Here is a 25,984-nt window from a genome sequence, read left to right as displayed (position 1 = left end):
GTTTGAGGTGGGATTTGAACCCATGCCTCCATCGAAGTCGAAAACATGTGCTTAACCACTAATCCATTGTGGCACTCACGTTTTATCACTTACTTTTATGGCACTTTGTTGGATATAACAACAAGAAGGTATAGTAAGCTATGGGGAGATTCGAACTCAGGTCTCCTGGATGAAAACACAACGTGTTCTCCACTGTGCCACTTTAGCTGTTGACTTTTTGAGTACTTTGGACAGGCTTGTATTGAGAGCTTTGTTGTAAAGGATGACAGACTAAGCAACAGTGGGATTTGAACCAAAACTTTCATGTATGAAAGGCATACACTTAATCGCTTTAACAATCAATAGCGGGATTTCACCTCAGGTATATGTTCAGAAAGCATTGATTTATATAATGAAAAATGCTTCACCGGTAGTCAGCTTATGCTTTAAGCCACTGTCTTCACTTAAAAACTTTGGAATGCATGATATTTGAAACAAGACATAATTATCAATATCAGTATTTAATAATCAGTATCAATGATTCATCAGTCAGTATCTGTTTTTTCAATCCTCTCATCCCTCAGAGCAAACTGTCATGCAGTTTTGATTTTTTTTTTATTATTATATTCACAAAATACTGAATAAATAAAATGAGCTGTCATTTTTATCTTTCCTGCAAAGCAGTAGCACTTCTTAAAAAAATATTTAATTTGGGATATTGCAAGACTTTTTTTATGATTCAAATGTTATGTATTTGTTTGTTACCCAGAAAGTTTACAGAAAATGGAATGCAAGCCTACTTACAAAAAGTTAATCATTATTATAAAAAAAAACTTTAATTTAATCATCTGTAGATAATCTAACCTAATCTGAGTTGATTTTTTTGATCGTTGATCTAGTTTGCAAAGACGTGAACACTTATTGTCTAAACCCAGCTGCACCATCTAGTGGTCACAAAGATCTGGTATTTCAGCAGAACCTGTATTAAACCTTTCCATGTTTCACAACTTTGTACTAAAAAATAAAGCACAACAAATGTATATTGTGTATATGTATTTATTAATTACATAAAATCCAAATTACAACAGTTGATAACCAAAATTGTAAGGTTTTCACCATATCAAATAACACAGTGTTCAGTAATTTAGAAAAATGAACAAAAAGCATAATTTACAATGACTGCTGCATGTCTTTAATCAAGTGCTCTTATTCAAGATTGCATTTCTAATAATTTAAATACAAAATAAAGATTTTTTTTTTTAAATAGGAATGTACCATAGGTGTGTCATGTACAAATATAAAAGCATTATGCATTACATTGCCATGGCTTATTTCAAAACATCCCAGTCTTGTCATTATATTGGCATATAGGTTAAGCTGTGTACAGCATTCAGGGTGCAAAATGTGTGCACGGACATCCCAGAGTGCTACTGATCGCTAGCATATTTGCATCTATAATATGTTTAGTCCACTAACATGGCTCCCAAAGGCAGACTGGCCCTGCCCACACAAATGGGGCTTGTAGGAAAATGAATTCTCCTGATTGAAGAACTCGAGTGTGGTTGTGTGGGGTTTCAAAGCACCCACATAATGATGAACATTCCACTGATTGGGACGGCTCCCGTGGAAACAGCTTTATAAGGCATTGCTCTGTTTATCACGTCCCACGTCATGGAAATACAAGTTGGCACAGATACACAGCAGAACGATGGAACAGAGCATGTAGTAGATCAAGTTGCGAAACTTGGGCTCCAGATCTCCTTGCCTATACCAGTGTATCTGCAAGAGAAAGCAATTTCTTTCGATTAGGAATTGCATTTGAAAATTTATTTCTCTTAGGCACCATTTAAACAATTAAGCATAATGCTTTTTAGATTACACTGCAAGTTCTTACTCACCAAAACCAACACTGATCCGCAGACTAGCATGATACAGATGGCAAAGAATATATTCAGTGGTTTGGGAGGAAGAGATGGGAAGACGAATGAACTAATGATGGTCACCTGAAAGAGATGGCGAAATTTCAGAGTTAATAATGACAATATGGTTAACAGATATATACTGAGATCTTTATTAGTGGTAAAACTTACCAGAACGAGTAAAGACGCAAGTCCACCGATCACTAGATTGATGATTCTATCCTGAAAGTGATCGACAAAAATATATTAGTGTAGTTGACAGAAAATAGTTACATAGCACCAATATATGGAATGCCTCAAGAACGAACAAAGCTGGTTAAAGTTTAAAATAAAAAAGTCACATTGTGAGATTTAAAGGAATAGTTCACCCAAAAATGTTAAATTAATTAATAAGAGTCTATAAGAGTGTATAATCCATAAAGATGGAAAAAGTCCATCTCATGTTGTCTTCTCACACCAAAATCCACCGACATGTTTTCACTTGTAAACAGCTTGACTGTGCATATTTCTATCCTGATTGATACAAGACTATTTTTTTTTTCACTGAAGAAAACAATATTATGGATAGAGGCTGAATAAAAAGGATTAGAAGCGAAAATGCCTTGATGGATTTTTTTTTTTTTTTACAAACAAGCATCTGTTCACTTAACAAGACATTAATTGATGGACTGGAGTCATTTGGGTTACTTGTAAATTACTGTGATTTTTTTTTTATCAGGTGTTTGGACTCTCATTCTGATGGCACCCATTCACTGCAGAGGATCCATTGGTGAGCAATGATGTCATGCCTAATTTCTCCAAATCTGTTCCGATGAAGAACTCATCTACATATTGGATGGATTGAGCGTGAGTAAATTTTAAGCAAATCTGTTCCGATGAAGAACTCATCTACATATTGGATGGTTTTGTATTTTTTTAAATTTGCAATACTCCTTCTAGGTATTGTTCTGTCCAATCCAACACACAATCTGTTTTACTATTGCAATTACAATGTGACATTTTTCTAACCAAAACTGATGTTCAATAACAAAATCACGGTCCTGATAATATAACGTGCATTACCCTGGCAGATGTCTCCCCGAACAGAGGCCTGTTGTCCATGCCGCTGGTGCCATAGGTGCGTGTAGTGAAGTCATCCATGGCCAGAGCAGTGCACACACCCTTTTACTGATATCTTCTACCAGCAGCTCCCCCTGTGGAGCGGAGGACAGCAGTGCATGTCCGCTGTTCTCTAGGTTGGGTTTGCTCCTCACAGCAAGCGATTCAGAGGCAGGACATAGTCACAGTTGGGTAACCTAGAGCGTTAAATCATTAAAACATTCACTTAGTTCACTCATAATTTCACTGCATGTCAAAGTGTGTGATCTGAACTAACAAATCCCAGAGCCCCAGCACTTAATGATCTGTCACGAACTTTGCTCCTTTTCCCATGAATCCGAAGACTTACAATGGTGCTTCAGAGTAACACAACAAGCCTGCCATTCTAACAGTCAGCCCAAGGGTCTTGAGTTGATTCAGGCAGACTGGATCATGAAAGCATAAGAACAGCCTTAAAAATGCGTGATCGGTCATGTGAGAGCTTGATCTTGACGTTAATGCAGAAGGAAAGAAAGCTCTGCTCAGTTTATGTGGTTTGTGGCTTATGCAGAGCCCGGTTAGTGTATATTTAACCATGTAGTCACATACAGACATGACATATTATGCCAAACAAACAATATGACAAACAATATTATGGCAGTTTATTTGAGTCCCAAGTATATTAGTGATGGTGTCACTAGAAAATACATCCTTAAAGAGACAGTACACCTAAAAATGAAACTTCTGTCACCATTTACTCATTACATTAGCATAAGAACAGCCTTAAAAATGTGTGATCGGTCATGTGAGAGCTTGATCTTGACGTCAGTGCAGAAAGAAAGAAAGCTTTGCTCAGTTTATGTGGTTTGGCTTATGCAGAGCATAAGTTAAATGTAAATGTACATTACTGTTACTATTTTTTTGTTCTGTAAGTCAAATAATTTTGGAACAACATGATGTACATTAATAATAATAATAAAGGATTTTTGGATGAACTATTCCTTTAATAGGAAAATTAAGTTCTTAAAACTATATATATAATTTTATGTACACAACCTACAGCACAGTACCTTGCAATCCGATGCAAATCTTCATTATGATAATGGATAATGTCTCAAAAATTCTGGATGCAGCTCGTGTCAAGAGTTATCCCAAGTATGGAAGACAATAATGATCTCCAGACTAGTTTTCAGCTCTGTAACCAGATAAAGCAAATGGACCATTAGTCTCAAATGTCACTTAAATTCATTTCCTAGTATTGATTGCTCTATTCTAGAGTCTTCTCAAAAAGGTGGCCTATTTAAAATTGCTCTGTGCTAACAAAACAATCGTACATCCCTTTCAGATAACCACGTTCATCTAAACACCTGAAAGTAAATGACTTTATAGCTTTAACTGTAATCTATCGGTGCAGGTGCATGAACTGATTTTTTTTATATATTCACTTACATACTGTTCAATAAATATCATCCACTAAACTAGCTTTTTTAGTATTATGTGACAGCTAAGCGCAATGTTTTCAGCTGATTTTTTTTTTTTTTTAATATGACCACAAACAGTTTGTTGTTGTAGATAAATATTAAGCCATGAAAAAGCTAACAAGCTAATGTGAAAGAAAACAAACCGTCTGACCGGCACATAGGAAATAACAGTATAAAAAGCTACTAAACTTATTAAACTTACCTGTATATAACAAACAGAGGGATTTTTTTGATCACACGGGGGTGTTTTCCGATCGGAGCATTATCCGCATGACTTCAAAAGATCAGTTATGAGTATGACGACTCGCTACATGAAACCGGAAGTGACGCGCTCTTAAAGGGCCACGCTTATCTGTTTTTATACAGTCTATGTCCGTTATATGTTTATTTATTTAGTGAAGGCACAAATCTCAAATTCACAATCATACTCAATAAAAGGGGACACTATTTTCATATATTCTGATTATCAATAATTAACGTATTTCCCTGAATTAATATTGATATTCACAAGCTATTTTGTTTTTTTTGTCTTTTTATTGTCTTATTGTGTTTTATTATTTTACTGTCTCAACCCAAAGTACTCGTTTTAGTGAAATTTTAGATTTTTATGTTCTGCTAGAGCCGTACAGTCTCTCATTTCCAATTGTGTGCTGCATAGCTAAGATAAAAAGAGCAAACCACTAAAAATGTACCAGCCTACATTTGTAGAATTTATTAAAGAGATGAAAGGTTGCCTATTTATTCACCTTTTAAATATGAAACACCAAATGGTACATTCGTGTGAGTTTTTTTTTTTAATTTAAATCATTTGTTTTATTCAGAACTTGTACCAAGACTTACATTAAGAATACAGTAGGATAACTCTGACCATGCATTTTCTAAAGACAAAACTTAAAACTAGAAAATGGCATAAGTGCTGGCAGGGTCGAGGAGCTGTCAGTACGCGTACACCTTCACTTTATGGACCTCTCGATCTTCACACTCCCGCTTTCTGTTGTAGTAGTAGAATGTGTTATCTCGACGCTGAAGCTTCTTCACAAACCCAGTGTCCGGCCAACGGTCAATCTGAAAAGACAGCAAAGCCATATTCAATAGGAAAACATTTACATTTATATCATAAACTGTAAGCTATAATTAGGTATTAATAAGAAATTAACTGACAAAGCATAAACACTTTCAAAAATAAAAATATCCCATTAAGTTTAGTAGATGAGTTAGGTATTCACACACACAACACACACACACATATATAATATATATGTATAACATACATACACTACCATTATATTATTAAATACAATACACACACACACACACATATTATATATATATATATATATATAACTACATATATATATATACACATATATATACACATATATACATACATACATACACACACACACACACACACATATATATTTACTGGACTACCAGTAAAACTGATAAAAATTTGGTAATAAAAATTACCTTTTTACACCACAGACTGAACAAAATTAAGCATTGCTTGGTAATTGGTTGACCTAAATTGGTATTATCTAACGTAATTGTGTGCCTTAATTTAACTGAATCATTTTTGGTTGATCATAAACCATTACATACCTTTTCTATCAAAGGTATCTGAAATTATCAAGATGAATTTGTTCTGACACAGTTTAACTCTTGAGTTCTTGTCATATTTTATTACCATTCTCTAAACTATAGCGTGTAATGTGAGATATATAACGTGAGAAATGTTGAAGGTGTCTGAATACATTTTAGTTTGACTGTATACATAAACTCACAAGCACACACACACACACACACACACACACACAATATATATATATTTCACATTTGCATAATCAAAGAAAATATCAAATATATTGCATGCCATTTCTGAATTTGTATGTATAGTTTTAACATCGTTTAAGCGTTATATAATGTAATAATTTATAATACTGTAGTAATAAATCAAAAAAGGAAACCTGGGCTTGTTTGACTTGTCGGTACTCCAGCTCATCTCTGTATCCAGCCTGCTGAAATCTGTACAGGTTCTCGATCTCTCCTGTCCACTGCTTTGCTCGGCTCGTGGACTTCGGCTTGGCGTTATCATCCAGTAGAACTGAACAGGACATTATTTCTGTGTATGATAAACACATCCCAGTACTCTCCTTTGGTATAAATACATTTTTGTACAAAATCAAGTCAAATCGACTTATCGCATGTACAACAATACAGATCGCACGATAACACTATCAAGTAACGCTCACCTAATATTCTGGATTTACGAACTTTGACTGCTAAGAATCTAGTCTGATTCACTCTGAACACGTCTTACGCTCTGATAATAAACGACAGTGTGTTTATATGTATTATTAATAATGTTTTTAATATAAACTTACGTCGACGTCGTGTATGACTGATCGTAGAATCGTCAACGCGAACGATCGTGCGCATCATTTGTTTCCTAGCAACATAGCTAGCTTAAAAAAAAGCTTGCAGGAGAAATGGCCAATCGTTAACACACCCGGAATTCCCCCGGTATGTGTGTCGGCCAATTAAAATTATACCCGGGAACTTGCCTAGAAGAAACAAACCGAACAGTTCCAGCATACGATTAATTATATGCGATACTTTGTTCGCATTTTTTCCCCAATGTGCTGTTTTAGAGTATACCGTCTACTATGGCATTTTTTGCAATGTTTTGAGGATTGTTTGAGTCCAGTAGATGTCGCTGTACTATTAACACGCTATCAAATTACAGATGTTTATTTCCGAGTCACGTGGTTTCGTGCCAAAGCGACGCCAGCAGGAGGAAAGACAGATGTAGGGGTGCTGCGTCTCGCCCAGAAAGAGTTTCGGCAGTGATGTCCTGAGCTCTCAGCTGCTTTTTGAGTGTTTTATCAACTCAAACTCGACGCAGTCAGCATGAGCTCGTTTGCTGGCCGCATGAAGGAGTATCCCAACATCTCCCTGGACCGATTTGACCGGGAGAATTTGCACGCCAGAGCTTATTTTCTCTCTCACTGCCATAAAGGTGCGTTTATACAGGACGTTGCATCTGTGAACTGTGTTTTGCTTGTTTTGTTTTGTTTGATATACATGTGGTTTATATCTAATAGATCATATGAAAGGGTTGAAAGGACCTTTACTGAAGAGGAAACTCAAGTTCAGGTGAGTGATAGTTGTACATATAACCCATGTGACACATGAAACATCATTTTCTTATTAAACATTTATTATTTGTTTATAAACGTTTAACCGTATTGTGTGTAAACTACTTTGTTTTTATATGCATTACTTAAGTCTCAGAATTAAATGTCTTGTTTATATACTAATATTTTTTAAACAAGCTTTTTTTGTGCTTTATAAATGACCTACTATTTGATGTATCAGTATGTTTCTTAAAATGTAAGTTTGTGTATTCTACTTCTAATCTATTCTATTTTGCATTTAGATTTATTGTGCTGTCATAGTTTAAAGTTTATCTTTAAAAACATTAAGAATTTAATAACAGTTCGATGTAATCTGTATTTAAATAACACTTTTTTTTCATGTATCATTAAAACATTTTTATGCTCTTAATTTGTTGCATAAATGTTAGATTTTAAAAATGTTTATTTGTGGATGTGTATACACCCACACACACACACACACACCAAATCTGACTTTATTGTCTCCATTAGTTTAACAGTCAAGCTGTACTGTTCATTTGTCACAAAGGAGCTCCTTCTTAATAACCCCAGATATGCATTCTGGGAAGATCATATTGTAAGTACCAATCTCCGTTATGAAATTTCTCGTTAAATGATTTTGTTAACTGTTAGACAGCCTAATATGACAATCTTTGCATACTAGGTCCCACTGGAACTGGACAGTCCAACTCACATACCCCTGATAGATGAAACCACTGGAGAGGTGGGTGTTTAGCTCCTAGTTTACTCTCCAGAGTGTTACAGAGTTGATCTGAAGTTGTATTTGTTTTTCTGTTCAGTCAGAGGATGTTGTCGTCACTCTGCTTCCAGCGGGTCACTGTCCAGGATCAGTCATGTAAGCAAAATAATAGCATGAACATGCATCAAGAACATAAAGAGAGTCGGTTTTGAATTAATACTGACTTTAAACACAGGTTTCTGTTTGAGGGTGCTTAGGGTACAGTGCTGTACACAGGGGACTTCAGATTGGCTGTTGGAGATGCAGCTAGAATGGAGTACTTGCACTCTGGAGACAGGTATTCAGATATCACATATTAAAATAAGTATAGTACATTTTTATATAACAGTAGCATTCGAATGTTTGTGCTGCAGGGTAAAAGACATTCAGAGTGTGTATATCGACTCCACATTCTTTGATCCCAAGTATCATCAGATCCCCAGCAGGGTAAGCATTTATCACATCCTCATATCATACAGAGCTTGTACAAAAGGTCCATTCATAACAGCTTTTTTCTGTTTTAGGAGGCTTGTTTGGCAGGGATAAGGCAGCTGGTCCAGGACTGGATCTGTCAGAGTCCGTATCATGTCGTCTGGTTAAACTGTAAGGCAGCGTACGGTTATGAGTACCTCTTTACCAATCTGGGACAAGAGTTCAGCTCACAGGTCAGAGATGTTTTTTTTTTTTTTTTTTTTTTTTTTTTTTTTTTTTTTAAGTTTTCTTTCATCATTGTTTTAAAACATTAACACTGTTTCTCTATTATAGATACACGTGAACAGCTTGGATATGTTCAAAAAAATGCCTGAAATTCTGTGTCACGTGACCACCGACCGTGCAACACAGATTCACGCTTGTAGGCACCCCAAGGTACGCTCAACCTTTGCATAATGACACCATCATATATGTCCTATACAGAGAACACAATGGTGGTTTTCACAGGACGAGGAGTTCTTCAGGGCAAACAGGTTACCGTGTGGCTCCACGGCTCCGGATGGCATTCCTCTAAACATAATCAGCATCAAACCCTCAACCATATGGTTTGGAGAACGGACCAGAAAGACCTCTGTCATTGTCAAGTGAGTCACAAAGCATTGATATTTAAAATCCCAGCTGCAGCTAATTAGCTTCATGTTATGGGGGATATCAAAATTTTATTAATGTTTATTTATCAGAATAAGACTTTTAATAAGACCATTTTCCAAATTCTCCCATTTTATTGAGATTAGTGTTAAAAAAATTTAAAAGTATAGTATTAAAAATTGATATTTGTTTTAATTTACAAAAAAAAAAAACACTAATAATTAAATAGCACTGTTAAATGTAATCTTTAAAAGATCAGCTTTAAAAGTTAGATGATGGTACAGGAAATCTGAATGTAAAAATTGAAAAAACATTGCATGCAATTACTTATTAAAAAAAATATATGTGTGTGTGTGTGTGAAAAACTTTATTTTATTTTTTATTAAATTTAATTCTATATTTGAGTTATTTATTCACAGTGTCTTTCTTTTCAGGATGGGAAGTAGTTCCTACAGAGCATGCTTTTCTTTTCATTCCTCTTATTTGGAGGTGAGACAAATCCCACTGGGAAGGATACTCTTCATGTGACACACCATACACAATGTTTGCGTCTTATAATCCTGTGTCTATTTCCTGTGACTAGGTTAAGGACTTTCTCTCCTACATCTGTCCTGTTCACATCTATCCTAATGTCATTCCGTTGGGAAAGACACTGGAAGACGTCATGGAGCTGTAAGGACAAACCTTATTTTTTGGTACCTTGTTGTCATAAGACTTTAGATAATTACTATAATATTTTTTTTTTTCAAATTCAGGTTGAAGCCATTGTGTAGAAAACAGTCTGGAAGGGAGGAGATTGTCTACAAACCACTTGGGGCCCTCAAAAGAACCAGAAAGCGGTGCACATCAGAAGGTACGAGTAGCTTTCATTGTTAATACAACTTTTACTATTGCTTTTTAACTGTTACTGGATATCTTTCCGTAGGCTCAGACGGTGATAACGACCTGTTTGAGGAGGTTTCCACAGCTCCAAGGCGGCGAAAAATAACAGTGACCGACCTGACCAAGGTTACTGTTAGTGAACAGCCTCATAGCCCTAAAAAAGATTCTCATGATACGGACCCAATGTTTTCCTTCATAGAGCCCTGTATTGCCACACACTCTTCCAATTACATGGACTGCACTGAATCAAATGATGACGACGATGATGACGATAATGATAAAGATGATACCGAGCAACCTCCTATACCTCACCCATCTAATGTTGCTCCACCTCGCACAGAAATGCCATCCTCAAAACTGACTCAATCAGACCCATCCCAGTCCAAAACAACTCCGCCTTGTTGGCAAAAGTTCTTCAAGGTGGAACCAGTGTTGACGGATGAGAGCGAACTGGAGAACAGTCAGAACAGCCACAACACTCAACCCACCGAAAACACAGAGTCCCAGTCACCCGAGCTGTTTCTGGATGAAGATGAGGATGACAGCAGCTCTGTTCACTTGACTTCCTCACAGTCCACTCATATATCGGACGCAGGGACGGAAAGCCTCAGTCAAATGGACACTGTTCTTTTCCAAGTGGATGAAAATAAGGCCGTCACTAGTGAGCAGAGTAACCGAGGGACCAATGGCGAGGTGGTGTCAGATGTGATTGACAGCCGTAATGTCGAACCCAAAAAGGAAGAAGCCATGGAGCCAAAATCAGACTCACAGGTATCATCAGATTTTGAGCTTCCACCAACACCAGGGTCCAAAGTCCCACAACCAGAAGACCTGAAGGAACTGTACAGGAAGTTGGCAGCAGGGGAGGAAGTGGTCATAAGACAGATTTTTTGATTTCATGTTTGAATATTAATTTCTGGTTTGTTGTACGACAGCTTACCTCATGGACTTTTGTATCTTCATAAATGCTTAATACTTCTGAGTTAATAAATTAAAAGTTCTCAAGCAAATACAAAATGTTTTTAAATGTTGTTATTTTAAAGTAAAACTATTAAAAGTATTGCTGTCAAATGATTAATCGCATCCAAAATAAGTTTTTGTTTGCATAATGTGTTCTGTGTATATTTATGATGTATATATAAATACACACACATACAGTATATATTTTGGAAACATTTACATATTCATATAATTTATATTATAAATAAATATATTTAATATATAAACAACATATTTTTCTGAAATATACACATGCATGTGTGTGTATTTATACATACATAAATACACATACATATATTATGTAAACAAAAACATTAAATTATTTTGGATGCGATTAATCGTTTGACAGCCCTAATTAAAAGCTGTTTGAAAAAGTTAAACTTCATAAACTTGATTTTTTTCAGCTGCTAAGGCAACATTTAAAATTTTCATTCAAGTTGAAGAACTAAAAATATCTAAAACCTAAACAAATAAAAATAAAGCTAAATATAAATATAGAAAATCAAATGACAAAAACTAATCAAAAAATGACAAAAGCACATAACAGAATTACTAGAACATAAAATAAAAGGTAAAATATATATATAAAAAATGCTAAATCAAAATATTAATAAATATTATAATACTGTATAAACAATACTAAATAACATGTTTTATTTACTGTATATAGTAATGCTACATACACCTGTATATGTCTGTAAAAAAAAAAGTTAAAAAATTACAAGTTTGATAAAATATGTGAAAGGTTTTTAAAATTTGGAATCGGTAATTGTGATGAGGTAACAATTTCAACCTGACATGACTGCAGCAGGTATCTGTAATGAACATAAACTCAGGGTTTATTGTGTTCTGTGATCTTTATTTTGCACTAGTTACAGATGACAAATATGGAGAACAGCTTTAAAAAAAAAGAGATTATTTTGCACCTGCTAGATGTGCCTGCACCAGATTAGTATCTCTTCAGTCACCTGCACCTGCTTCTCTTCAGTCTACACAACATACGAAAGTCTCTCTTCAGTCTGATAAGATTGTTCATGCTTTAAATGGTATCAGGTCTTCCTTACTTCATCCAGTTATTTTGCTTGTTACATATATATTCATACATGTGATGTAATGTGATGCAGGTACATAAAGGCACATGGTAATAACAACTACAGTAAACCTGCTGGTCACAGAAAACAGGCTTGAAAAACAGTTTAAGATGACTTCTGTTTAAAAGAAATATGAAATGAATAATTCACACAAAAAGGAAAACTGAATTTTTTTACACACCCTCATGATAATTTTTTTCCAAGCTCCAAACAAGACAAAGAACTACTTGTTTTCTTCTTTTGTCACTATGAATGGCTGTTGTATGGCAAAAGCTGTATAATAATTATTCCAAAGAAAAGTAACAGGTTTGGAACAACATGAGGGCAAGAGAATAACTTTGCTTTCTGGGTGAGCTACTCCTTTAACTTAAGAAGAACTTGAGCTTGTTTGCTTCAGTTAGAGGAATCTAGAGCAGTGGAAAACCTCAAACGGCACGAGATGCAGGTGTTTAGGTTACTGTATGGAATTACGTTGACAGCGTGATTCAAGGTTAAGATGCTGCAGCAGCCGTTTCTATGGTAATGGCCTCAGATCTGCCACTGCCCTGCTCTGTGCACGTAACATGCAGTGAACCATCCCTGAAAAACAAACACACATCAGAAACTGTTCAGATAAGGACATGAGCTTTATGACAGAGTTGAGTATGATTAGGAGTATGAGTAATATTAACGAATTTACTGTATATAGAACCGTGTCATTACACAAGCAACAAAATAACAGTAAGTGTTTGTTTTTATTAGGGTTATGAGTAATATTAAAACTGTAGGTAAGATTTTTGTAAGTTTGTTTAATATGTTTAATTAACTGTTCAGAAGTTTGCAGTCTCTTATCCTCATTAAGGCAGCATTTATTTGATTAAAAATACAATTAAAACAGCAATATTGTGAATTTTTTTTTGTATTTTAAAATGTAATTTATTTCTGTGACGCAAAACAGAATTTTCACCATCATTACTCCAGTTTTCAGTGTCACATGATCCTTCAGAAATCATTCTAATATTCTGATTTGATGCTCAAGAATCTTTTCTAATTATCATCAATATTTTTGTGGAGACTGTAACTGTACAATTTTTTAAATTAATAAATAGAAAATTCAAAACAGCATTTAAAAAAAAATCTTTACTGTTACTTTTGATCATTTTAATGCTTCTTTTGTGAATAAAAGTATTCATTTCATTACCTCTTCATTGTCAGCACTGTGACAATGTCATGCAGCTCCTCTTTAGGTTCCAAGTCTCTAAGTACAATCTAGAAAATTGAGAGTCACATTTCAAGTTAATAACCTTAAGGAGAAATCAACCGAAATGCACAACACAGGCTGAATGTCACATTTAATTTTAGGTTTGCATTGAAATGTCTGTTAAAAGAGTGCTAACCTGTGCGATTGGTCGCTGTGCTTGGTACAGCTCCAGACTCACTGATGACAGACTGCCAGGACCCTGTAGCGTGTGCTGGCGGCGGGCAGGGAGAGGTGTGCCAGATGGAAACAAAACCGTGAAAACCTCCTCTCCGGAGTCATCCACTTCCTGAAAGACCAAGACGCAATCTACTGATCAATCGTGTGCTAAAATGCCATAAAATGAAGCTCTGTTGATGGTTTGAAGCTCCCCACCTTAACCGTGATGTCGCTGGCAGCACAGTCCACAGTGATGGAATCTTCTCTAAGTGCCAGGCTGTCTTTTCCGACCAGGATGCCCGCCTGCATGGCAGCGCCGACCGGAATCACCTCATCCGGGGGGATGGAGTTCAGCAGCTCCACGTCTGGGAACAAATCCCTGATCATCTGCTGCAACTTCGGGATACGAGCTGATCCTCCACATAAAACCACCTTAGACAAGAAAGGCCTAGTTTAAGATTTGGGATGCCATTCTTGCTATAATTAGATGTAAAACACTGAAATAATCTACTATTTACTCTGTACACTTAAAAGCAATGCCATTTTTCTAATCTGAAGAACCTTCTTTCACCACCAAGAACCTTTCATGAAACCGAAAGGTTCTTCAGATGTTAAAGATTCTATATGGAACCATTTAGACAAAAAAGGTTCTTCTATGGCATCGTGAAGCACCTTTATTTTCAAGAGTGTATTAAATGCCTCTAAAAGCCTAAAAGGCTCAGTAATAATCACAAAGTGTATTTTTTATGCATGAAATTTGAGATACACATCTACAGCTCCCTCTAATGATCACACATTTGTATTAAAAAGATGTTTTACCTTGTTTATGTCAGAGGTGGACAGGTTTACTTGCTCGAGAAGACTTTTAATTGGCTGAATGCTCTTATTAAAGAGACTGGAGCATATTAGCTCGAAACGGGCTCTAGGACAGAAGTATATGAGACATGAGATGAGCAAAAGGAACAATTTTCTGTATAATACTCATTTTGAACTTGATCTCACCGAGAAACATTGCACTCAAAATCCATGCCATCATAGAGCGAGTCCACAAAGCTGTTTGCACTGCCCAGGGTGGAGAGAGTGTGTTTGGCCATATCAGCGCTATTCATGAGCTTTAGCATCGCCCTGGGGTTACCCGTCACATCCTGTTTAAAAGTCCTAGAGACACACAAGACAAACACACAATAGGATTTAAAACAGCAATGACATCCATGAACTGGTGGGCAGTATGAACAAAATCTGGAGTTGCTAAGATTATTATTTGTTTTTTGAAAGAAATTAATGCTTTTATTCCGCAAGGATGCATTTAATTGATTAAAAGCGACAGTGAGTAAAGACATTTATAATGTTGCAAAAGATTTCTCAATTTCTGTTCAATTTCCGTTCATCAGAGTGCTGAAGACAATGTATCAGGTTCACAAAAACTGATAAAATTAAGAAATGTGTCTTGAGCAGCAAATCAGCATATTAGAATGATTTCTGAAGGATCATGTGACACTGAAGACTGGAGTAATGATGCTAAAAATTTAGTTTTACCATCACAGGAATAAATTACATTTAGAGACACATATAACTGTAATAATATTTCACAATATTACTGTTTTTAATTGTATTTTTGATCAAATATAAATGCAGCCTCCTAAGAGACTCCTTTCAAAAACATTTAAAAACCGGCCTCAATTTTTTTTTTCAAATATAACATAATATATTTAACATTTACTGACATTAAGGTACAATATAAATTACACCAGTATATTATAGTATTACACAAGTATATTACATTTAGTATAATGATTACTTTCTGAGAATAAAGTATAATAAATTGCAATTGCTTTTTTAATTTACCTTGATAATTAAACAGAGCTTCACTAAATCATTTTTTTATCAATACTGAATAGATGTAAACGAAAATATAATATTCATGAATGAATGAAAAGTTTTGCATCAGTACAAAAAAAGCTGCTTTGCATTATATAACACTTGATTTAAAAACAAAAGACTTCAAATTCTAAAAGTTGTCAAGTTGCTTGGCAGCTGCAAGCAACCTACAGTTCACAGTGTCACTTCCAATATCATAAAGTCAAAGTTAAATGTGAGGTCCAGGATATCTACTGACTTTTTGAACTCTGCAGCGAGGTGCTGTGCGAGCTCATATGTGAAGCTCTCTCCTCCGGTCCTGTGATCCGTCTGTGTGGCCAGCACCCGGTACATTCCGCTGTTCACCTCCAGGACAGTGACGCTGAGCGACGTGCCTCCGAGTTTGTACACCAGCACATGACTGTGGAGGAAAAGAAGAATGGGAATGAGACTTTTAAGCTAAAAGACACCATTCATCTGAGATAATGCAAAAACTCTTACCTTTTTCCCAACGGTGAGTCCTGCCCGATTCCATAAGCTAGAAGAGCAGCGGAGGGCTCGTGGATCAGCCTCAGCACATTGAACCCGGCACTTTCTGCAGCTTGCCTGCAACACAGCACTGACTCTTATAAAACATCTCCCCAGACACAGCTTCTGGAGTTAGATAACGGTGTTACATCATTTGAATTAATTTGCATTCATCTCAAAATCTAAGATGTTTTACGGACACATCGAGCACATACAGTACCTGAGTGCATTCTTCTGCATCTCTCCGAACTCAAAAGGCACTGTTATGACAGCGTCTTTCACATCCGAACCCAAGGCCGACTGGGCCGTCTCTGCAGGAAACATAAAATAATTAGGTCTGGTTCACGTTAAACATACCATGAAAAGAAATTAAGGATTAAGATAATACCTTTCATTTTATGGAAGATCAATTTAGCTACATCTTCAGGTGACACATACTTGGTCGTTTCTCCTGTGTCGATTTCATATCTGGGCAGGTCGCTCTTGTTGACAACCTAGGAATGAATGAGATAACATACACCTTTTAAATTAGTAGGTGGTTTAGATTTTATACTTACTGTTGTGATTTTTTTTCTGTCAGTATTTAAGAACAGCAGCATGTACTTACAATGCATTTGCTTTCTTCTCTGTGTGCCTGAGCATCTGGGTCATCATAACTGTCAAATACATAATAAGCCCAATGAATTTTATATTGTGGTTATTATTTACATAAATGTATTATTATTAAGCTATCTGGCAGTAAATAAATTCTTAATAACATTATGCGGTGATGACATTTAGACAGAATAGTGTAAATGATTGAATGTTTATGTAAATAAAAATACGAAAATATTCTCAGTATAGTCTTTTTTTAAGCATACAACATGAAAAACCTACCGTCTTCCCAGGATCTGCTTCACTTTGACAACTGTATTGGTGGCATTTCGTATTCTGCCCTGCTTAGCAGCGATTCCCACAATCTAGAAAAAAAAAAATTATTTTATAAATATAAAACTTTTGTTTTTTAGATCATATTATGTGATGTTATGCTTCATTTATTAACATTTAAATTAAATAAGCTTCATTTATTAATCCTGAACACCACTTAATATTCTTACACCATATTTAATATATATATATAATCCAGACATCTTACACCACTTTAATATTTAATAAATATATACATACACAGGTTTTTGAATGTATCTTGGTTTTTGTATGTTGTCATTATTTTGAATGATTTTTTTGTGATTATTATATTATGTTATATTATAAATTTGTCCCATGAGGCAAATTATGGGACAATAGCATCCAAACAACATAATAATGCATGTGCACAGCTATTATGAAAAATTAAGCACACTATGTAATATAGAGACAGTACAATATACATAATACATACACAGTTTTCATACTATTCACTAGACCAGATATATGCTTTGTAATTATGAATTTAAGTTTTTATTTTATGCTTGATTCTGATCCTTACAGATTTTAGAGGCTCTGTATTTTTGGTCCTGATGAGAAAGCTGTATAATAATGATCCCTGCCTGCAATCTGATTCTCCAGATGTCCACCACGGGACAGTTACCTGTTCAGTGTCTCTGTATGCGACCACAGCTGGAGTGACTCTGTCCCCTGCATCATTTGCCACAACATCTGCTCGCCCATCCTATATGAAAACAGTTAACGTACTCTTATCATAGACTGTATGGTGTGTCTATCACACTATTATCTATTCAGCAACACAAACAAATCCTATTAGATATTTTATTTTGTTTCCGACATATTTGCGTTAATTAAACAAAACTGAAATGATTCATACTCATAGCTTATTCACCTTAAATACGGCAACACAGGCACATGTGTATCCAAAGTGCACCCCGATGGCAGCCATGCTTCCGAAGAATTCTACCGGAAGCCGGTACTCATATGCAAATGAGAAGGGATGGACTAAATGACGGGCGGCGTTATTAGCCAATCAGAGCGCCACTGTTTTGACGTCGACTGGAACGTCAAGAGAGCAGCGCCTGATTTAGAAACAGCGCCGGTGGGTGTTGCGTACTGGGTATTGAAGTTCTCTTCAAAGTGCGCACAAGCGCCTTTTAAGCGCACAGAGTCATGTCTTTAACCAGATCCTTTGCCGCCCCGTTACTTTTGCTTTTATGTGTTGTTTTATTCTCAGTTACTGATGCAGAAGAATGCGAAGGTGAGGTTGGTCAGCTTGGCTTGCAGTGCGCATGAGCCCCAGAGTTTAAAAATAGTCACCTGAGCTATGCTGGGTTATTTTGCACAAGTGCATGAGCGTTTTCACAAAGTGAATATAAGATATTCACTGTATGAAGTCAATATCGAAGAGGTGAGTCCTGGTTTTGGATTGCAAAGTGAAAATCCACATTATTGTAATACTAAATAAGGCGTATATGCGTTATAATACACTTATAATCGTTTATGTTCTTTAGAAATATTACTAACATTTATTACATAGGGTTTTCTGGTTTTATGAAACTTTATTAAGTAATTTAAAGACATATTTAAGACTAAGAAAATGTAAAAAATAAACTGAATTGAACATGTTAATGTCTAAATAAAAATGTCTTGTTTTAGCAACACTTCAAATAAAAGTAAATCCAATTGATCGCCATTAGTTTTATTTTGCAATACATAATATGCTAAAAAAAAGTGGTGTTCTTTTTGTATTGTTTTTTCAGTGCAAGTATCTAAAGTCAAAATTATCAAAATTAATTGATCAAAATTATGGCATGGCATTAACTGTTGCATGTGCTACAATTTCCAATAACATACAAATGTCTAAATATCCTTTAATCGAGATACATTTACTTGAGATGCAAATTGAACATACAAAGTTTTGTTTTCTGAGACACTGAACAAAATTGAGTTTATGATTAAATCAAGAACAAATAGACTGAGAAAAATCAACCCTTATTCAACTGGAAAACAAGTTTTCATGCCCCACTGACAGATGTTGTTTTAAACATGAACTCACTTAATTGTGTTCAATTTCTCAGAAAAAAAAAGACTTTACTTATTCAATTTGCATCTCAAGTAAATGTAGCTTGATTTAAGGATGCTTAGATGTTTGTATTAAAAAACAAAACAAAAATACTGAGAAAGATGCCATGATTGTATGAATTTAAGACTTTCTATTTAAGACATTTTTAAGATCCACAGAAACCTTGTTGTATAACTAATATCACATTAATTCAGCCCTCCAGTAAAAATAACCTGTGTTTATTTTGTATGTGTGTGTCTGTTTTGCAGTGTGTGTGGGGTTTTTGGGGCGGCTTTATAACTCACTGGTGCTCAGACACACAGAATTGTCCCCAGAGCTGGTGGAGGAGGGTCTGATCAGAGCCTGCGCGGAGACTAAAGGGAAAGAGAATCGACTTGTAAGAACATAAAAACAAGCACAGTGTGCTTCTTATTCTTCTTTGGTTGCTGGCCCATCTTTGAAAATATAGACTGTAATTCTAATTTCCTCCCCTTTCACCTCAGTGTTATTACCTGGGAGCCTCCAATGATGCTGCAGCCAAAGTGACAGGTGAGGTGAGTCGCCCCCTCAGTGCACATGTTCCTGTCCACAAAATCTGCCAGAGACTTCAGCGCAGGGACGGCCAGATCTGTGAGCTCAGATACGGTAGGGCGTATTCCCGTATAAGATTCACTGCATTTGAGGGTTTGAAATATTTGTAATCTCAAAAGTTTTAAAATGGACATTCTTGCTCTTCTGACACAGAGCATCCTGTTCTCGACTGGAGCAGGGATGCTTTGTCTAAAATGCGAGTGTTGGAGCTAAAGAGACTCTTGGCCTCGTGGGGGGAGGAGTGCAGAGCCTGTCTGGAGAAGAGTGAATTTATCGATCTGATCCAGGAGGTGGCCCCCAAACACAGCACAGCGCAGGACAGAACGCACTCGGAAGAGTTCTGAGGGCCTCCTTGTGCAGCTCCGTGCTGGGGACACACTGCATTGATGGGAGGGGCTGCACGTGCAGCTGCGCTCAGGGACACTTTTGATATTGCTCTGAGACTCCTAACTTGTAATGCTTTTCATAATCTTAGTTACGAGTAACCGTGTGCAATATGTGTGCATTTCCCCAGAGTCTCATTCTCCTGTACCACTGTAAGCATTTTCTCCTGCACACTCAGAATAAATCATTAAGCTTTATTAGTTTCAGTGATTAAGAGGTTGCTTGCAGAGATGCTGGCTGCGTTTTTTGTCCAACCGTTTAATTTGGAAGGGACTAGAGCTTGTGTTATGCTCTAAGACCACTTACATACTTATTCGTACAGCTACCTTCTGTGTTTGCAGCTGTGGGTGAATTGCATGAAAAATATAATTTTGTCCAGATCATATTTTAGTCGAAAATCAAAAGAAAAGAATAAAAAAATATATATTTTGCATCAATAACAAAAGTGAGGCCTGTTTTTAGGACCATTAATTTATTTTTGCGCTGTCATCATGATATTATACACATTGCCTTTTTAATTCTCATTAGCATAATGCAATCTAATGAAAAAGAAAATCTCATTACTGAAATGCAAAATATATATACTTAAATTATACATCATGGTCGCATTTGCTGCACTTCTTTTAATTTATGCTGATTAATACTCTATTAAATCAGAGAATAATTACAGTGAGAATCTAATGAGAATCATCAAGAATAATGAGAAACAAAGAAAAACATAAACATTAGAGAGACAAACTTTTTTTTAATCAACATCAAATTCATATTCATTAAATTTCATATAAATGTCAGGGAAATCTATTTTTAGTTCATCAACTTTCATCACTTTTTTGCAGCTCTTAAATATTCTTCCAGCATGACAAAATTATTTAAATACAAATTATCCATGTCTTATGAGGCTATAGATACACCTGGAAAAGTATAAAATAGGTTTTTAATTGCCATGAAAAAAAAAGGCAAAAACAAAGTTAAAAAGCAGACTTCCATTTGCTTTATGCAAAATATAATAATATATTTTTTTATTTTCCGGACCTGATTTTTGTGCCATTGACCTGTGTGTGAATCTCCATCCAATTCAGTGTCACTCTGTATCAGATTTGCAGTTACATGCATATTACATAATTATATGTTGCTACCCTGACCTCTCGTAAGGATCGTATTATTGTGACCATCTTTCTATACACACACCGAACAAAGGACGCCCACGCAACCGTGCTGATGTTTACATCTGGCGTGTTGCCATGGCGATCACGGAATCTTTCATCCTTGTTTCTGATGCTCTGGGATTTTGCTGACAAACTTTTTTATGTCATAGAACCAATCACCCACGAGACCATCGGCGGGGCTCGTTCTCTCTTTCCTTCTCTCTCTCCCCACCCCCCAGGCTTTCTCATTCACAATCCCCCTTTTTTACCATCCAGTTCTGCTATTCTCCTGTAATAGCTGTTGAGAAGAGAGAGAGACTGTGAGTGAGATTCAGGCCTTGCCCACGCAAAGAAGTGGGAGACTGAACCTCTCCCTATACTCTCTCTCTCTTTCTCTCTCTTGCACACACACACACACACACAGTCAGTGTATCATGCTTGCACTGTGTGGGCTGAGCTGAGCATTCCTGTCATACAGTAACAGTCTCTCTGCCTCCGCACTCTCTCTCTCTCTTTCCCTCTCTCTCCCTCTATTTCTCTCTTTCCCTTCCCCTCTATCTCTCCTCTTTTCTCCCTCTCTTCTCTTTCTCACACACATACGTTCCTAATACACACATTAATACACTTTCACAGAGCAGAGACGGACCCTCGTAGAGGAAGTCGAGATGGTGTGGAATGTGTGCCCTGGTTTTATTAGGTAAGTTTTATGATTACCAACACATCCTTGGGTGAATTGTGTGCGTCTTAGGATGTTTAAATGACTGTTTGTTGGAAGATGAGAGTAATTTGTGTCTTTTCAGGCTCTCTGTGTGTCATGTTTAGTCAGCGCACTTCTGCGGATGCGGATATTTTCATTGGGCATCACTACAGGGATTACAGAACACTTTTTCTAACAGGCAAAATGTGTGTGTGTTTGTGTGTGTGTTTGCAAGCGGATGTGTGAATGAGCGTTGCATTCACTCTATATAGGTCTTCCTCAGGCAAAGCCAAATCTCTGATTTGCGTAGAGTTGAATTTTGCAGAACGGGCAAACATCGCCCCTTACCTTCTTTACCTGTCGCTCTCTTACGTCCTAATTTCTGTCGTGACTGAGGCCAATCTATTCAGCCCTAACGCCCACACATTAAGCCATCACATTCTGTGTTTCTTCTCCTTAATTTACACACTCTCTCTGCTGTTCTCCCCTTCTCAATTCCCCCTCTCTTTAAACATCTGTGTGGCGCTTGGTGCACAAGCACGCCTTGAGTCTTTTGCACACCCGTCAGAAGGATGCTCGCTCCAGATTTGTGCTTTGGCCCTTTAAAATCAGGCAAAGTTTCCTGGTGAACCATTTTTCTGGTTGCCATAGTGATGAGCGAGGACTTGGAGAGGTGCAGTGGTACTGGGATGCAGTGACAGCTCTTAGCATGTGAATTCTCACACTGAGATATGGAGATGCACTGAGGCTCTGAACAGAGACGGCGATGAGGTGAGACGCCCACGCGCATACACATCATTATTGCTCACAGCACTCTTTGGTTGATCATACTGTCCCTGGATCTGTATACAGAGGTGACAAGAGCCCCAAAGCGGGTGGAAACCATATGGGGATGAGTGAGGAAGAAAGGGGATTTGTGAGTGAGTGCGTGTGCAATGATGAATGTTGGAGAAACTGAATGTGTAGTTACTCTATGCAGAAGTTTTGCATGTAGGAGGATTTGTAATTGGGGGTTGCTACTTTGAAACTTGACTTTAGGAGAATATAAGACAAACTAAAAGACTTGCATATTAAGAATACATTTTAAATAATGCATTTAAAACTTTGAAATTGCATTCATTGCGCAAACCTCTCAGAAGGTCAGAAAAATCTTAACCGAAATCGTAGTGTACAAGAAATTTTGGAAATATGATGTTGGCATGACATTTCAAGCTGTTTTCTTCACTATGGTTGCTATACCTCAAATTGTCTATTCTTGCGTAATTATTATACATGCTATTTAGTTTTTATGACATAATAATTGAGACTACATTTAATATTTATACTTTTAAGATTTAAAAATATAGTTAAAATTTAAAAGTATATTCTAAAATAATTTGTCAAAGTACAGGACTATTTCAATGTGCTGCAAGGGATGATTATCCATAAACGTCCACAGATTCTGAAAATCTTTGAAAATCTGTAATTAAATATGTAATTTAAACTATTCATTTTAGGTTTTTGTACTGGTTGCATTAATGGCTGACAGTGCAGAAATTAATTCAATAAGTAAATTTGTGACATGTCACATGTTCCTACACTGACGCTCAAGATGCTCTGTGGAGCAATCTCAAATCATGCTGGGGAACAGGATCATAAAGTTTGACTGATAAAACTAAAGAAACATAAACCAAATACTAAGACATTTTGAAATTCTTGCTAAAATCATTATACTGATAATATAATGTGAAATGATAAAAGGTACATTTTTTAAAATAAATAAACATGCTGAATCTGTCAAAAATTGGACAAGACTTTGTTCCCTATTGTATTAAAAAAAAAAAAAAACACTAACTAAAATAATTTTCTTTAAAAAAAAAAAATTAATATACCTGTTATCTGTCAAACTACCCAAAACCCAAATTAATGCATTTACTATATTTAAGATTTTAAGAACTGCAGTCTTATAACTTCAGTCAAGTTCTTACCCACAGATCCAGACGTCAAGGTGTGGCTTATGTAACAGAAGCAGCACACTCATGTGATTTCTCCTTGATCTGATGAAATCAAAAGGAAATGAAATCCATCAGGACTTTTTGCCGCTGTCATCTATCAAAGCGCCTTCATATATGATTTCAAATATTAATATATTCAGCATTAAAGAACTATACTACAATATAAGTGCTATATTGTAATTGCGTTAGAGGCCCTTCTAACGTGCGGTGGAAATAGAAACCTTGCTGCTCTGTAACTGCATGTGTGTGAGATTTGTAGGAAGGAGTGTGGGTGTCAGTAGCCTTCATTTCTGTTCCACATTCATGTGTGTGAGGTGAATTTTTGTATTGCCTGAGGAAAGAGTGGAGTTATCAGAGGCATGCAGCGTTTCCTATACTTCCTGCAAAAACTTCCCGAGGAGCCTCTGCCCAATCCAGCCAGGAAGAAGGGCAGGAAGTTGGGTTGAGTTCACGGGAAGTAAATTACAAAGCCAGAAGGGCTTAGTATGAAAACAGGTCCAGTGGAAGTTTCTGGAAACTGTAACAGTGCTGGATTAAAGAACTGACAGTGCTGCTTCAGATTTGTGTGTTTGTGTAAGTGGGAAAATGTGGGAGTTGATTCTGTATGTAAAATTGATGAGATTATGAAGGCTTTTATATTTCTTCATTCAGACTGGCATCATTTTTCGGTGTGACCACAACATGCTTTGATAAACGCATTATCCAGCACCATGCATAAATAAAACCTCTCATTTATTCAATCAAAGGATCATATAATCTCTTGTTGCTACATTTTATCCATCTTAAATTTACAGTGGCACTCGAACAGGCTGTATCGAGTGACATTAGGAATGACAAATGATGTTGATTACAACCAGAATGATTTATTTAAGCGTAGCCTCACCTGAGGTGTGTATAGAAACGTTGGTGATTGGTCGAGATGATGAACCCTGGCTGCTTATTGGTGGAGGTCCTCAAACAATGCTTTTGGTTGGTTGAGATGGTTTGAGATGGTCTGGAGACCTTCCTGCTGTAATTTCCTCTCGGTTTTCCTGCTCGGGAATATTCAACATCAGGGTTGGGCTTGAAATCTCAGACCTCGGAGGGAGTGCCGGCACATTTGGCCCTGCTGTTTTACAAAAACAAAGTGCGCATTGTGGAATACTGGCAGAAAACCATTGGAATAAAGACAGAAAAAAAGTCTGAAATACCTGCGAATGTACGGGAACCTCACATGGGAAGTCCAGGTCAAAGGTGAACTGCTCCTTGTTTCCTTGGTTTCAATAGCCAAAAGCTTGTTAGTGGTGTTTGCTAAAGAAATATTACTATTGCTCATACTTACTGTTGGGGATTTTAACAAACCCCTAAATATCTAAATACTAAACTCTGGCATGCAATTTGCACTATAAGTGACATGGAATGTTAAAGAGAGTGTGCTGTGTACTTTTCTTAGTGATTAGACTTACGATTTTGCCTGCAAAATGTTAAAATGCTTACACTTAAGGACGGAAACTTGCCAGAATGTCTTGCCTTATGGGTGGATACTACTTGAGCCAGTATGCAATAACTCAGTACACCCTAGCAACCACTTAACAACTTCCTAGAAACCACTCAGAACGTCTTAGCATCATGGGAACGGCTGGGAACTTCATCATGGGAACTTTTGTTATGATTTCTTCTGAAAACAAAATTTGGTTACAACTACCCTAGTAAAAAAAGTAATATATTTAAAATACATTTATTTCTTACTAAGTATAGTTCAAATCTGTTAACATATTTACTGACATATCGCTTGAGACTAAACTTTATTTGGAGTACTACTTGTGCACAATGCACATTTCTTAATATTAAGCCTAAAATGTGTTTCAATGTCACTATTGATGAGGATTGTATGATCTTTGAATAATATCGGTCTTTAAATGCAAGATATTTAGAGTTTTCCTGAAGTATATTTGCTATAGTTTCCCTTTAGCACAATCAAATATCCTTCAGTTTATC

The 25,984-nt window shown here is 36.3% G+C and overlaps 6 protein-coding genes and 1 long non-coding RNA gene across 16 annotated transcripts in view; 3 read left to right on the top strand and 4 right to left on the bottom strand.

Moving 5' to 3' along the window:
- Window positions 1-1,019: 1,019 nt before the first annotated feature.
- Window positions 1,020-3,182, bottom strand: tmem243b (transmembrane protein 243, mitochondrial b). The gene is made up of 4 exons (XM_042721785.1): window positions 2,961-3,182; window positions 2,070-2,120; window positions 1,878-1,982; window positions 1,020-1,758 (listed from the first exon to the last, which is right to left on the bottom strand). The coding sequence occupies exons 1-4, from the start codon at window positions 3,036-3,038 to the stop codon at window positions 1,615-1,617; spliced, it is 378 nt and encodes a 125-aa protein (XP_042577719.1). The 5' UTR covers window positions 3,039-3,182; the 3' UTR covers window positions 1,020-1,614.
- LOC109082956 (meiosis expressed gene 1 protein homolog) lies at window positions 2,821-6,972 on the bottom strand. Of its 2 annotated transcripts, none has more exons than XM_019097791.2 (5): window positions 6,841-6,972; window positions 6,424-6,578; window positions 4,659-5,521; window positions 4,046-4,170; window positions 2,821-3,193 (listed from the first exon to the last, which is right to left on the bottom strand). In XM_019097791.2, the coding sequence occupies exons 1-3, from the start codon at window positions 6,896-6,898 to the stop codon at window positions 5,393-5,395; spliced, it is 342 nt and encodes a 113-aa protein (XP_018953336.1). In that variant the 5' UTR covers window positions 6,899-6,972; the 3' UTR covers window positions 2,821-3,193; window positions 4,046-4,170; window positions 4,659-5,392. The 2 variants fall into 2 exon arrangements, with proteins under 2 accessions (XP_018953336.1, XP_042577720.1); XM_042721786.1 differs by having other exon boundaries at window positions 6,709-6,847.
- Window positions 6,973-7,152: 180 nt separating this feature from the next.
- Window positions 7,153-11,350, top strand: dclre1c (DNA cross-link repair 1C, PSO2 homolog (S. cerevisiae)). The gene is given in 14 exon segments (XM_019097781.2): window positions 7,153-7,475; window positions 7,561-7,612; window positions 8,125-8,209; window positions 8,297-8,356; window positions 8,433-8,488; window positions 8,568-8,669; window positions 8,746-8,818; window positions 8,896-9,036; window positions 9,137-9,238; window positions 9,311-9,447; window positions 9,886-9,940; window positions 10,035-10,123; window positions 10,207-10,304; window positions 10,377-11,350. Coding segments are annotated over 14 exon segments (2,010 nt in total). The 5' UTR covers window positions 7,153-7,366; the 3' UTR covers window positions 11,228-11,350.
- An 824-nt stretch (window positions 11,351-12,174) lies between these two features.
- Window positions 12,175-18,142, bottom strand: LOC109082942 (heat shock 70 kDa protein 14). Its single transcript, XM_042721780.1, has 14 exons — window positions 18,024-18,142; window positions 17,775-17,855; window positions 17,081-17,163; window positions 16,812-16,860; window positions 16,593-16,698; window positions 16,425-16,515; window positions 16,178-16,282; window positions 15,936-16,097; window positions 14,822-14,977; window positions 14,639-14,741; window positions 14,036-14,251; window positions 13,800-13,949; window positions 13,604-13,671; window positions 12,175-13,002 (listed from the first exon to the last, which is right to left on the bottom strand). The coding sequence occupies exons 1-14, from the start codon at window positions 18,078-18,080 to the stop codon at window positions 12,915-12,917; spliced, it is 1,515 nt and encodes a 504-aa protein (XP_042577714.1). The 5' UTR covers window positions 18,081-18,142; the 3' UTR covers window positions 12,175-12,914.
- A 61-nt stretch (window positions 18,143-18,203) lies between these two features.
- cdnf (cerebral dopamine neurotrophic factor) lies at window positions 18,204-20,368 on the top strand. Its single transcript, XM_019097795.2, has 4 exons — window positions 18,204-18,392; window positions 19,466-19,593; window positions 19,700-19,841; window positions 19,941-20,368. Exons 1-4 carry the CDS (start codon window positions 18,305-18,307, stop codon window positions 20,129-20,131), a joined length of 549 nt encoding a protein of 182 aa, XP_018953340.1. The 5' UTR covers window positions 18,204-18,304; the 3' UTR covers window positions 20,132-20,368.
- Window positions 19,472-25,395, bottom strand: LOC109082964. Of its 2 annotated transcripts, XR_006154467.1 has the most exons (5): window positions 25,198-25,395; window positions 24,891-25,115; window positions 23,981-24,049; window positions 19,709-19,831; window positions 19,472-19,570 (listed from the first exon to the last, which is right to left on the bottom strand). It is a non-coding gene; the product is annotated as an uncharacterized LOC109082964 (long non-coding RNA). The 2 variants fall into 2 exon arrangements; XR_002016502.2 differs by lacking the exons at window positions 19,472-19,570; window positions 19,709-19,831 and adding an exon at window positions 22,008-22,855.
- shank3b (SH3 and multiple ankyrin repeat domains 3b) overlaps window positions 21,732-25,984 on the top strand; it is a 28,165-nt gene continuing 23,912 nt past the window's right edge. For 3 of the 8 annotated variants that reach the window (XM_042721771.1, XM_042721768.1, XM_042721775.1), the window contains exon 1: window positions 21,733-22,013. Coding sequence is in view for 1 of the 8 variants with exons in the window: in XM_042721774.1 (XP_042577708.1) it covers window positions 21,992-22,013 (22 nt within the window). In the remaining 7 variants the exon portion in view is untranslated. Of the gene's footprint in view, window positions 22,014-22,664; window positions 22,785-25,077; window positions 25,241-25,984 lie in introns of those variants that run through there. The other 5 variants (XM_042721774.1, XM_042721773.1, XM_042721770.1 and 2 more) reach the window with 4 other exon arrangements.

Source organism: Cyprinus carpio, chromosome B4, assembly GCF_018340385.1.
Source record: "Cyprinus carpio isolate SPL01 chromosome B4, ASM1834038v1, whole genome shotgun sequence".
Lineage (NCBI taxonomy): Eukaryota > Metazoa > Chordata > Actinopteri > Cypriniformes > Cyprinidae > Cyprinus > Cyprinus carpio.
This window is presented reverse-complemented; position numbering and strand designations above follow the sequence as displayed.